The sequence below is a fragment of the Nelumbo nucifera genome, chromosome 3, assembly GCF_055504915.1.
Source record: "Nelumbo nucifera cultivar China Antique chromosome 3, China Antique-T2T, whole genome shotgun sequence".
Classification (NCBI taxonomy): domain Eukaryota; kingdom Viridiplantae; phylum Streptophyta; class Magnoliopsida; order Proteales; family Nelumbonaceae; genus Nelumbo; species Nelumbo nucifera.
The window spans coordinates 61077522-61090423 of NC_142651.1; the positions used below are offsets into that span (position 1 = coordinate 61077522).

Genomic DNA, 12902 nt, shown 5'->3' on the forward strand with positions numbered 1-12902 from the left:
GTCTTCATCTGACTCTGACTCTGATTCTTCTTCTCCAGAAGAGCTTGGGTTCGAGTTCTGCAACCATGTTGGGGGTCGGTAGATTTCCTTTTTGTGAGTAATTGGACTTGGGTGAGTTGCAGGAATATTTAGCTCGATGAAAGTTGATGTCGAAGGACAATCTCCCTGGTCCGATGGTGAGGGACAGCCCGATGGTTTGATGGGTTGCTTGACCGGGTCGGGTTCGGGTAATCGGTAAGGCTTCGCAGTGCCTGGGTCCGAAAGAATGAACTCTGAAATGGGCTTTAGACCAAAAGTCTCGGTTTCCTTTAAATTTTGATTTTTTTTTTTCCATTTAGAGTTCTTGGCAAAAAGCATCTATCCTCTTCCTTTATAATTACCTAGCATGGAAAGATTATGTTTCTTCCTTGCTTTATACGCCTCTGCAAAGGCCGCCACCTTCTTGCCATCCTTAGCATGTAAGCTTACTGCGCCGACCACTGGCTTAGCTGTGGCTACATTGATTATCCCGAGTTCGCGAGTCGAAGTTCCGAGTTAACTCGGCAGTTGGAGAAGAAGCCTCTGTTTTTTTTCTCTACTTCGATCATGGTGAAAAACCACACGTTTCTGTCAAGGATTGGTATCGATCAGGGTATGGAATGAACTCCTCTGTCTTTCACCTTCAAACAAGCGCAACTCAGCTCTAACTAGTCTTTGGTTTTGAGGTCAATCTCTTCCAACCCTCCACATGAACTCCTCTGTCTTTCACCTCATCCGACCACAAATGAAACAGGAGGCCATGAACTAGAATCCTGCCATCAAAATTTAATCTAGAAGGGACTGAGTTAACAGTCGGCCACCATCGATCGATCTTCACCCACCTGCCATAGACGAGAATCTTCTCCAACCTCACCCAAGCGGAAACTAGATCTTCAAATGAAGCAAAACCCACTGCTATATTACTGGAGAAGGGGTGGAGATGTAGGAGTTCTGGGGAATGAAGATTAGTTGTAATTCCTAGCTCAACCTCGTTCCAAGTTAGGTCATCAGTTTTGGAGCACACAAACCATTTGTTGAAAGGTCTTGGTTGATTGGCTATGGATATGTGGGCTGAACCGCCGGCCTTAACGACTCTGCCCATTGTCAATAAGGATGGGAAGTCTCCTTTTACAGGAACTTCAGAGGTTGGCAAACCAGGATTTGGGAGAGATAGGTTTAACACTTCAGCGAACGATTTCCACCCTGATTTTCTTGCTTCTTCAGGGATGCATATGGTTCTGAGCTTCTAAGCAAGCTCACAGCAGCTTAAGCGGATGAACCTACCCCCCATACGTTTTCGTTTAGTTGAAGAAGAAGCACCTTCCCTCTGCACGCATGCTTACGATCTTTTACCATAGACTTTTGATCTTTGATCGCCTCTCGAAGGAAATCTTCTAACCATTTTGCCTCTTCTACTGACAAAGAGATTTTCGACCAAGCACCTCTACCTCTCTCAGTCATGGCCAGACTACCATCGAGTTTATGGAGTGTTGATTCGAATTCAAAAGTTTTAGATCCTATTGCTACTAAACGGCGCATGGTTTGGTGCTGGTGTTAACAGTCGCCGGAGTTAAGAAATATCTTCATCATCGCTGTTAAGTTTTCAGAAGCATTTGCAAGGAAGGATGCATTAATTTTGACATCTGTGATGAAGGCCTTTTTTTTATATAGTGACAATATGAAATAAATTGAAATAAAAAATTCAAAAGAAGAATATATATATATATATATAGAGTGCATTCAATAAATGATTTGGTCTTTTTATAGAATCCATCAAATATTAGCCCCATTTACATTTCCCTTGTTAAATGTTAACTAACAAAAGCTTTGCTTTAATTTATGGTTAAAAATTACACATGATAACTTATCAACCATAACTCATAAAAAGTAAAAAGAAACTCTTGTATGAATTCAATCTCAAGGGTTAATTAACAAACCAAATTGAAACAAAACAACATTAGGACAAAAAGGGTTAGAAATACATACCTATAATGCCTTTTATGGTTTCCTCATCCCCATCTTAAAACGCAAAAATCCCCCCACTTTTCAACCACCCATGTTGCTCTTTGAATTTAATTCAAGACTAAAAAAGAAAATCAAACTATATAGGTCAAAACCTTTTACCAAACTACCAATATTAAACATATGTAGTGAAAAAACATTAAACTCTACGAGTTGGCATCAAGCTATTGAAATAGCAAACCTATTTTGCAGTTAGAGCTTGTTTTAGATAATCTAAAGTGAATTCAACAGTAGAACCATGGTAGTAATTCAATGGCTGTTTGAGTTTACTTAAGGCAGTTGACATCAAGCTATTTAAATAGGGGAGACATGATTTTATTATCCACATTATTAGAAAAAAAAAAAAACGAATCATTAACAATTTTTTCAAAAGATAAAATGGTTTTCTTATCAAGCTGTTTGAAAAAATAAATAATGATGGAACCATGATTTTTTTTCGAGTTGTTTGAGTTCACTCAAGGTAGTTGACATCAAGCTATTTAAATAGGGGAAAAAATGAATTGTGGTTTTATTATCAAACTAGGAGTTGTTTGTAGACTTAAGTTTATATGCGGGATGTTCTAGATGTTCTAGATGTTCTAGATGTTCTTCCTTTCCCTTTCATACCTAAAACAATGAATCCTCTGAACAATTTATATGCAGGATGTTCTAGACGTTCTTCCTTTTCCTCTCTAAAAGTTCTATCCAGACACCATCCTATAGACATCTTTCTTTTTTTTATTTTTTATTTTTTTGTAAAAGGTAATGTAAATTTATTCAAACCAAACTCAATTACAGACTGAAATCAGACCCAGGAAGGCAGTCTGAAAACAGCCAGAATTACAACCTCCACCAGGAGCAAGACTGAAAAAAATAAGACAAGTTAAGATTTCTGAACTCCTCAGTAGTAGAAATCCAAGAAATCAACTTGCCCACTGCTCTCTGAATTACATTATCAGGACCTTTAGCTCTATTACAAAAAATTCTACTATTCCTTTCTGCCCAAATGGACCACAAGACAGCAGCAGGGATTGTCTTCCACATCAAATTCCCTTTCTTACTTAGGCTTTTTGTTTTCCAGCTGCAGAGATGCTCCTTAACCGACATAGGCATGACCCAACTGACACCCATTGATTTGAGAAAATGCATCCAAACCTGAGAGGAGAACAGACAGTGAAGACACAGATGATCTGTAGTTTCTGTAGCAGACCTACAAAGACCACAAGATAAATCCAAAATTTGAATAACCCGCCTCACAAGATTGGATCTGGAAAGGCATTTGTCAAGGACCATCGTCCAAACCAGAAAATTGGACTTAGAAGGACTTGTAGGATTCCAAATCTGTGTAGCTGGGAATTCAGTAGGCCCCAAACTGCATAACTTAGAAGCCAGGGATTTCACAGAGAATACACCATCCGGATTCCATTTCACAGAGAATACATCATCCTATAGACATCTTTCACCAAATTATAATCAATTATTCAATAAAATGAAAACAAAATAATTAAAATTTTTACGATTCTAAACTGTAAAAGCTAGCACAACGATAAATAAAAAAAAAAAAAATTAACCTTCCCACCACAAAACATTTAGAAGGTTTTTCTACCAGATGAACATCAACATGCAAAACAAAAGAGAATAAAAAATCAATAGTGAACTGTCATTGTTAATTCCTATTTCAAACTCACAGAGAATCCTTCACTCCCCCTCTACATTCTTCTCCCCTTGTCCATGCAGGTTCAAAGCTTATGGGGCTCCCTCCTACTTTGATTTTTTATTCCCAGGACAAAGGAGAAAATTTTGAGAGAGAGACTTTCGGCACCATCGCTGCATTATTGCTGGCTCAGTTGGCTGGGTTGGGGAGAGAAAGAAATGGGATGGATGGATAAAGCACAAAGGCAAGCAGAACATCATTGCACCATTGCACCTGTAATCACACAAAAAGAAATTTTCATAAAAATGTCCTTGAACTTTCAGCTATCAAAGAAAAAACAGAGAGTTTGTGATTACAAAAGAAAAAATAAGAAGTGAACACCTAGTGTGATGAGGTATGTTTAAGTAAAGGGAAAAATTGTCCTTTTCTTTAAACCGTCCAAGATAACGGTGAAGAGGTATGTTTAAGTCCTGAAAAACTCGGGGTATGTTTAAGTCCATTAGTGAAAACTCCGGGCATGTTTAAGTCGATTAATGAAAACTAAGGGTATGTTTAAGTCTTTTACCCTATTTATATTGATTTGTATACAATCCTGTATAGTTGTGAATTCTACAAAAGGTCAGTGTTTATGTATAAAAGATGCATAATAATTACAAAATCTATTAGACTTGATTTGATTGCTGAACTTATAACAACCTACATTGTTATACACCTCCTTTGACATGAGGAAAACCGAGTTACTGGTTTAACTCTCAAAATCTCCGGATATCCAAATTCGAAGCACTTAACATGCATACCCAAGACATGTCAATAAATTACTCAATGTAGTGTTCATGCCTGCAAAATCAAAGCTGAGACAGATATCAATGTCAAACTTCATTTACTGCCTCTCTACTTTGGTTGTCTGTGTTTTCACTGCAACCATTTTTCTGCCTCTCTACTTTGGTTGTCTGTGTTTTCATTGCAACCATTTTTCTGCCTCTCTACTTTGGTTGTCTGTGTTACTAATGGACAGGCCAAGACCTTATAAAGAGATTTCTCCAGCCACAGAAGTATCAAGGGCAACCAGTATATTTTTCACCAAAGATAAGCCAAATGATCCAGGCAGCATGCTTAACATCGAGGACAAAGGTTGTGAAGTACAACTTCTGAATGAGCTACTACCTCAAGCCCAGATGTCCACACTTGCTGGTCTTTGTCTGCTGGCTTTGAAAAAGATTGGATCAAACCCATGTCTTAGGTTTAAATGACCAGTATATTGGCTTGACCAGAGTGAGTGAATGACCTTTTATCTTTATGGGATTGGCAGTCAATACATCCATCAAGACAATTAGAACGCTAATTTTACTAAGGCTGATAGATCATCAACTGAAAGTAAGCCTTCCAACTTAATCAATTCACCAGTAGTCACCACATGAGCAAACCCCATCCTTGAAGTGATGGAAGCGCTTTATATCCCTTACAACAATCTCTCTGTCCACAATCTTGGAGATGAACTTTGTGGCCTCATGGCAATCCCTACACACCCTAAGATTTTTTGTTATCAGCAGTCTAGTCCCTGGTCCTGTGTTTAAAAGCCCAAAAGCAATTGCCAGTCTCTCACTATGATTACACAACATCCTCTCCTTCACTTGCTCATCAAGGTCATGTAATACATACTCTGTCCTTGGAACATAACCCATTGCTCTCATCTCATATTCCAACCTATCTAACATTGCTGCAATCATATGATGCTGGGGGTGGCTCTTATCCTCCATTAGAAATGCATGAAGCTTCCCTCTTACTTCAACTACACTGTAACCAGGTACCTTCTTCATCCCTGTCTCCTTCATTACCTTTCTCACCAAAGCTACTTCATCCCACTTTCTTGCCAAAGCAAAAACATTTGAAACCAAAGCATATATTCCAGGGTCATTTGGTTTTAACTCGAAAACCTTCTTTGCCACCTTTTCTCCGAGCTCCAACTTTCCATGGTTACGGCAGCCCGCAAGGAGGGCAACCCAAACTGCAATTCCTGGTTCATCCTCCATAGATCCTATCAGTTTGTGTGCTTCTTCAACCAAACCTGCACGAGCTAAAAGATCAACCATACAAGCAAAATGTTTCTCGCTGGGCTGGATTCCAAAATCGCTATGCATTATACCAAACCAATATCGTCCTTCTTCAACCAAACCAGAATGACTTAAGGCTGATAGAAGAGAAGCAAACGTGGCATGGTCTGGTCTTTGACTCATCAACTTCATCTGGAGGAAGAGAGAAAGAGCTTCCTTTCCATGCCCATGGATTCCATAGCTAGCAATCATTGCATTCCAAGATATTGAATCCCTATAACTTATCCTATCAAAGAGAATACGTGCACTAGAAAGTGACCCACATTTTGAGTACATGTCAATCACTGCAGTACCCGAGACTCGATCAAACTCAACCCTCCTAACAATATATCCATGTATGGATTTTCCCAATTTTAGAAAACCAATCTGAGAACAAGCCAGGAGAGCACTAACAAGTGACACCAAATCTGGTTTAAATCCATAACTCTGCATCTCGATCAACAATTCAAGTGCGTTCCCAGCAAACCCATTTTGAGCAAAGCCAGACATCAAAGCACTCCAGGAAACCACATTTCTGTAAGACATCTTCTCAAAGACACGAGACGCAAGATTCAAGAGCCCCTTCTTTGCGTACATGTCCACAAGGCTGGTTTCAACTACAACATCCATTGGAAGATGTTGGCGGATCATATACCCATGAACAGAAATACCCAGTTTCATATCCCCGAGATTTGTGCAAGCTTGAATTAGACCCACCATCAGAACTGCATCTCCTTTGATTTCTTCTATCTGCATCCGACGAAAAACCTCCACTGCTTCGACTGGCTGGCCACTCTGAGCAAAACCCGTAATCATTGTAGTCCAAGAGACAAGATCCCTCTTTGTCATTCCATTGAAGATCCCCAATGCTTCATCCATCTTCCCACACTTGGCGTACAAATTCAGAATAGAAGACCCAACAAAAATATCATCCTTATACCCAAAATCAATAGCTTGTGATCGAATCTTTTCGCCAGCTTTCAAATCCAACAAACTAGAACATGCCTTGAGAGTGACCGTGAAGGTTGAACTATCGGGTCTGACACCTTCCAGAATCATCCTCCGGTAGAGATTTTGTACTTCATTTGGTGAGTCATTCCTAGAGTAGGCAATGATCATGGCATTCCAAGTGACTACTCCTCTTTGAGGCGATTCTTCGAACACCCTGCGAGCTGATGTAACATCACCAATCCGCGCATACGAGGCTATTAGTTGGCCGTTCGAATCTCCGTTGCTGAACACTCCAGTGAAAATCATAAGGGCATGGATTTGGGATATGGATTTTGCGTCTTTGCAGGCTGACAAAAGCTGTTTCGGCCATGGATAAAGAACGCCCGTACGTGAAACGATATTCCCCGCGCTCTTGTACATACTACATATGCATCGCCAAAATTCAATCTAACCGAAGGTGGGAAACTGGGAACCCTTTCTGTTTCTTACCTTTCTATAACGCCCTGTTTGGCGTACAGCAAACGGGGTTTTTCGAGAAGCCACTTCTACATTTGGGTTGAGCTGCTATAGAGAAGCCGCTCATGTTGAGCATGGGAGTTCTTGATAAGCTACTTATAACTTCATGTTTTACTCCCCGTTGTCACAAATGGTTCCTTCACGGCATCATCAAGCACCTTCCACCGCTTTCATCATGCCTTGAGAGTGTCATCATGCATGTCATAGTTGTGGTATGTATGTATTTTGTACCGGGGGAATGTCAATGGTATTATTATAATTATCTAATATGATTTGTCACCATTTTGATTTTTCCTTTTGTCACTCCCTTTAAAAGTTTAACTTGCTCTTTGAGGAGAAGTAGATAGTTGAATGATGCCAAGATCGTGTAAAGGTTATGTACGAGGTCACCTCGAAACAAACTTGTGTGTTTGTACTTGCCATGTTAATGCAATATAAATTGCTTTTCAATTAATTTGTGTGCCTTCTTTATTGCATTTTGTGTCTTGTTGCTTGTCATAGGCTTACTCGACCCAATCGAGCATCGCACGGGATCTTGTCGTCAAGCCCCATGATAGTTGATAGCAGAGCTGGTTGCTCTTCTGACACATCACGACCCTTGCACAGTGGCACTAGTGGTGGCACAATGAAGCACAACCGGGAAATCACAAACGAGATACAACCTAGGCTTACCCATGCCCAGGAGACCAATGAAGCACTAGACGATGAAGCCATCATAGAGAAGGCCCCGAAGGGCTATACATCCAAATCGAGCAAGCGTGAAAAGTAGGTTGACAAGCTTGTCGCCTTTGACACATGCATCCTTCATTGCAAGGTAGCAGTTAGGGAGATGCATAATCGAGTGGAAGATATCCATCTCAATGTTGAAGCCATTGAGATCTCCATGGTGGAGATAGAAGCCCACTTGAGTGGCATCTTGAATGAGGTCTAAGATGTCCTAAATGGCACTCTCAAGGAAGTCCTTATCACATCATCCCGACAAGAAGGGAGCTCCTCCCAATCCAGCAAACAAGACCCGATCGACAAGATGAAAGTCGAGTGGTCAACATGGAAGAGAGCCATGCCTACACCTATAATTGTTCAAGCACACTTAGAAGAACTCAAGAGAGAATGGATGGCCATGAAAGTTGCCATGGCCGCCCCTGCTAACATCCAAGCACAACTAGACAGCATGAGAGGGGATAAGACCCTTCTGAAGAGAGCAATGGCCAACACACCTAGCCACTACTCGCATGAAGATTCAGAAGCCCACATCTTATGTCAGATCCCAAGATGCTCGAGAACTTGACAACTTCTTATGGAAAATGGAGCAACATTGCCTTATAGCTAGCATTGATGATGACACAACTCAGGTTCATACTACAACCATGTATTTGACTAACATTGCTACACTATGGTGGCATAGGTGATGCCCTCCTCTCGATCTAGCATACAAGACCCAATCAACGAGATGAAAATCGAGTGGTCAACATGAAAGAGAGCCATGCCTACGCCTACAGTTGTTCAACCACACTTAAAAGAAATCAAGAGAGATTGGATGGTCATGAAAGTTGTCATGGCCGCCCCTGCTAACATCTAAGCACAACTAGACGACATGAGAGGGGATATGACCTTTCAGAAGAGAGCAATGCCCAACACTCCTAGCCCCTGCTCGTGTGAAGATTCAGGAGCCCACATCTTATGCCAGCTCCCGAGATGCTCAAGAACTTGACAACTTCTTATGGCAAATGGAGTAGCATTGCCTTATAGCTAGCATTGATGATGGCACAATTCAGGTTCATAGTACAACCATGTATTTGACTAACATTGCTATACTATGGTGGCGTAGGTGATGCCAAGACATTGAATGAGGAACATGCACCATTAACACATGGGTTGATTTCAAGCGAGAACTGAAGTGACAATTCTATCCAAAGAACATGGAGTACTTAGCCCGAAAAAAGTTGAAACAACTTAAGCACGATGACTCAATTCATGAATATGTCACAGAGTTTTCATCCCTTACCCTAGAGATTACGGACATGTCCGACAAGGATTTATTGTTCAACTTCATGGATGGATTGAAGCCATGGTCCGAGTTGGAGCTCCAATGCCACAATGTGCAGGATCTTGCCACATCAATGGCAGTGGTAAAGCAACTCTAAGATGAGCTTGTCAGATAAAGAAGCCTCAAAGCCGATCAGCCCACGTACCCTAAACTTGAGTGGATATATGAGCAAATCAATTACACCCTCCTCATGACAACTCCAACTTCAACTAGCCAGTAAGACAGGACTATGGGAAGAAGCCACAAGAAGAACAAGGTCACCAACACAACTACAAGCCAAGATGCAATGGAACCCGGCGCTTTTGCTTTATCTGTGGGGAGAAGCATTGGATTCGTGATTGTCTTACAAAGAAGAAGATTAATGCCCTTATTGTCAAGCTCAATGATGATGAGCAAAGTGATGAGGAAAAGTCTGTACAGGCATCAAGAGTGGGCGCCTTACAACTTTTCAATGCTATGGTGAAGAAATGGGTCAATCCTAAATGGCCAAGAAAGCCCAAAAGGGGCTGAAGTATGTAAACAATCTCTTTCTCTTTGGTGGGAAGCCAACTTGGGCCCTAGTTGATACAAGGGCATCCCACAACTTCATTTTGTCGCTAAAGCCAGGTGACTTAACCTGGATATTACCAAGGAGACTGGGTGGCTCAAGGCCATGAACTCTAGTGCCAATGAGACGTGGGGTTGATCTCCAAGTTGGGCCTTAGACAAGAAATTGACTTATTCATGGTACCCATAGACGACTTCCATATTGTTTTGGAATGGCTTTCTTGATGCAAGTAGAAGCAACACTCATGCCTCACAACGCATTATGCATATTGGACGAGCACTCCCCTTGTATGGTACATGTCATGACTTCCACTAGAGTCCACGAGAAGCAAGTATCAGTGCTACAACTTTTCCATGTTGAAGACCTATTCGAAGCCAACAACAATAATACAGCAAAGAAGACCTCCACGCTCCCTGCCAAAGCAATCACTTCGAAGCCTAACCTCGACGCTAGCATGAAGCAACAATCCATCAAGCCATCTTCAGCATTCCAGTAGCAACGGTCGTTGTGCCTGCCATCAACTGTCAAGCAAAGTAGAAGACCCAAGGTAATCTCCAACTATAGCCGCACCTACTACCACAACCACCAAGGAGAGTGAGTGCCACTCAATCCACATAGAAACCACTTTTGCACCTTTCGTCAAGCCAAACCATGTAGTAGCCTTGTGAGTAGCCATCCTTGGATAAAAATGCATGGGAACAAATCCCCTAACAATTCAAAACATCAATTTGACCATAACCTAGCCCAAACCTTACCTACAACTAAGTCAAATCATCCAATGTCATACCTTGAAGCAGCTAGGAAATAACATAGCCAAAGGTTTAGCCATAGGATTCCCCAACCTAGCAAGCCACTTCAACCCTACCACCCAAGTGTACATCCAAGCCTTGGACAACAACATATTCATGGAATAGCTAAAGAATCCTCCTTCCATTCCAGCAGCTCCAAGAGTTCAATTGATCTTTGAGGACATAGATCAAATTGAGTCGGGAGACTGTCACAAGTGACTCCTCCACCATGTCATCAAGCACCTTCCATCGTGCCCTCAGTATGCCTTCAGAGTGTCATCATGTGTGTCACGGATGGGCTATGTTTGTATTTTGTATAGAGGGAATGCTAATGGCATTATTGAAATTATTCAGTATGATCTTTCACCATTTTGATGCTTCCTTCTGTCACTCCCCCAAAAGCTTAACATACTCTTTGAGGGGAGGTAGGTAGTTGAGTGGTGCCAAGACCGGATAAAGTATAAGCACGAAGTCCCTCAACACAAACTTGTGTGCTTGTGCTTGTGCTTGTCATCTTAATGCAATATAAAGTGCCTTTTGACTAATACATGTGCTTTCTTTGTTGCCTTTTGTGTGTTGTTGCTTTCTTTCGTAGGCTTACATGACCCAATTGAGCACCGCATAGAGCCTCGTTGATAAGCCTCGTGACACATTTGGGAGAACTTTTTAGGTAGTGGCTTTTAGCTTTTTGTGGTGGGCCCTAACAAAAAGCACATACGTTATGTTTGGTGCATATATGGAATGCCTACATTAACGTCTAAAACACCAGTTGAATGATTAAAACATGAAACTACTATTAATTAGGGGTGAGTAAATGGGTAGGTTCAACCCCGAACCGAATAGAATTGATCTCATACCTGCCATGAACCGACCCTACCCAATTTATTATTTGGTAGGTTGTGGTTCAAAATTTTTAGAACTAACCCCCACCCAGGCTAGTTCCAAGGTCTAGGGATTTATCCTATTCAAATCGACCTGGAGAATTGGCCTTAGTTGGCCTTAGTGGAACCAATCTTGGAACCAAACTTGCATAGAAATAAATCCTAGAACACTTTGAGGATGTAAAAATTTGAACTCAAGCAATCATGGTTACAAAGGCCATGATCTCACTTTACAATTAAGTCACTTAAGTGATTTGATCTTTTTTCTTCACTTTAATATTTGAATTTGTATAATAAGTAATACAAAAGGTAATGTTTACAAAATTTAAATTATAATGATAAAATTTGAACCATATATTAATATATTATGATAATTTATATATTAAATTACTCAATTTAATTATAAAGATAATATAAGTTGATTTTTTCAACTATATATTATAAATTTATAATTATTGAAAATCAAGATTTTAAAGAAATTTTTCCATTTTCTTTTTTTTGGCGGAGGGGGGGGAAGTAAAGAAAGAACATATTTCACAGGTAGACTCTAGAACCAACCCCAAAAGCACTAAGGCCAAAATTGATCTTGAAACCGACCTTCATAGGGTATATTGCAGTTCCAAAAACTTGAAAATTACCCATCTGCCTTTGATCCGAACCAAATCGACCCATGCTCACCCCCTACTATGAATAACTTATCAAGATTCAAGAACACATGATCAACATGATAACATGAGCAGCTTTTTTGTAGCAACTCAACTCAAATGCAGAAGCCCTTCCAAGTAGGCCTTAGTCACCCAATTGGCATTTTGAACATTAATGTGGGTCTTTCATATTTTCACCAAACGTAACTTATGTAGGTCCCAGTATGCCAAAAGTCGCTACGTTAAAAATGGATCAAGAGAGTGGATCCGTCTATCCAATTCAAGTTTAATAGAAGCTAAACCACATCCAATTCTTTAACCAGTAAATGCATCTATTTTTTCTTGTTATATAGCAAATGTATCTACTTGGGTAGGATATGAATATGAACCTGAGTCATTAATTTTTGAGTTTATTGCTCGCACATTAAAAATCAACTCATAAGGTTCATTTGTTTGTGATGCAGTGGCGTGAAATGTACAAAGAATGCAAATGGTGTAAATCCTAATTTGCTTTTGCTTCAAATGTGACATTGTTTTGTTTGTTTGTAAGAGAAAGGAGGTTGGAGGAAAGTTACTTATTTGGGGGTTTAAGATAGGAAGTAAATCGATGTGATACCACTTGGATAGTCGAACCGTTCAGCCCGGGAATCGTCCAAGCAACTACTTCCGTTTTACTCCAAACCTGGTCCCTGGCAAAAAACCATTGAATTGGTCAAAGACCCATTGATATGGGTGTCAAACCATCGACCTTTTCGACCCATTCAA

The 12902-nt window shown here is 40.5% G+C and overlaps 1 protein-coding gene across 3 annotated transcripts; it reads right to left on the reverse strand.

Annotated features, from left to right (window-relative positions):
• Positions 1-334: 334 nt before the first annotated feature.
• Positions 335-7527, reverse strand: LOC104602207 (Tetratricopeptide repeat (TPR)-like superfamily protein). 3 transcript variants are annotated; one of them, XM_088899763.1, is made up of 3 exons: positions 4374-7527; positions 3708-3946; positions 335-3465 (listed from the first exon to the last, which is right to left on the reverse strand). In XM_088899763.1, the coding sequence occupies exon 1, from the start codon at positions 7132-7134 to the stop codon at positions 5071-5073; it is 2064 nt and encodes a 687-aa protein (XP_088755889.1). In that variant the 5' UTR covers positions 7135-7527; the 3' UTR covers positions 335-3465; positions 3708-3946; positions 4374-5070. The 3 variants fall into 3 exon arrangements, with proteins under 3 accessions (XP_088755889.1, XP_010264122.1, XP_088755888.1); XM_010265820.3 differs by lacking the exon at positions 335-3465 and having other exon boundaries at positions 3471-3946; positions 4374-4606; positions 4653-7527; XM_088899762.1 differs by lacking the exon at positions 335-3465 and having other exon boundaries at positions 3471-3946.
• Positions 7528-12902: the final 5375 nt, after the last annotated feature.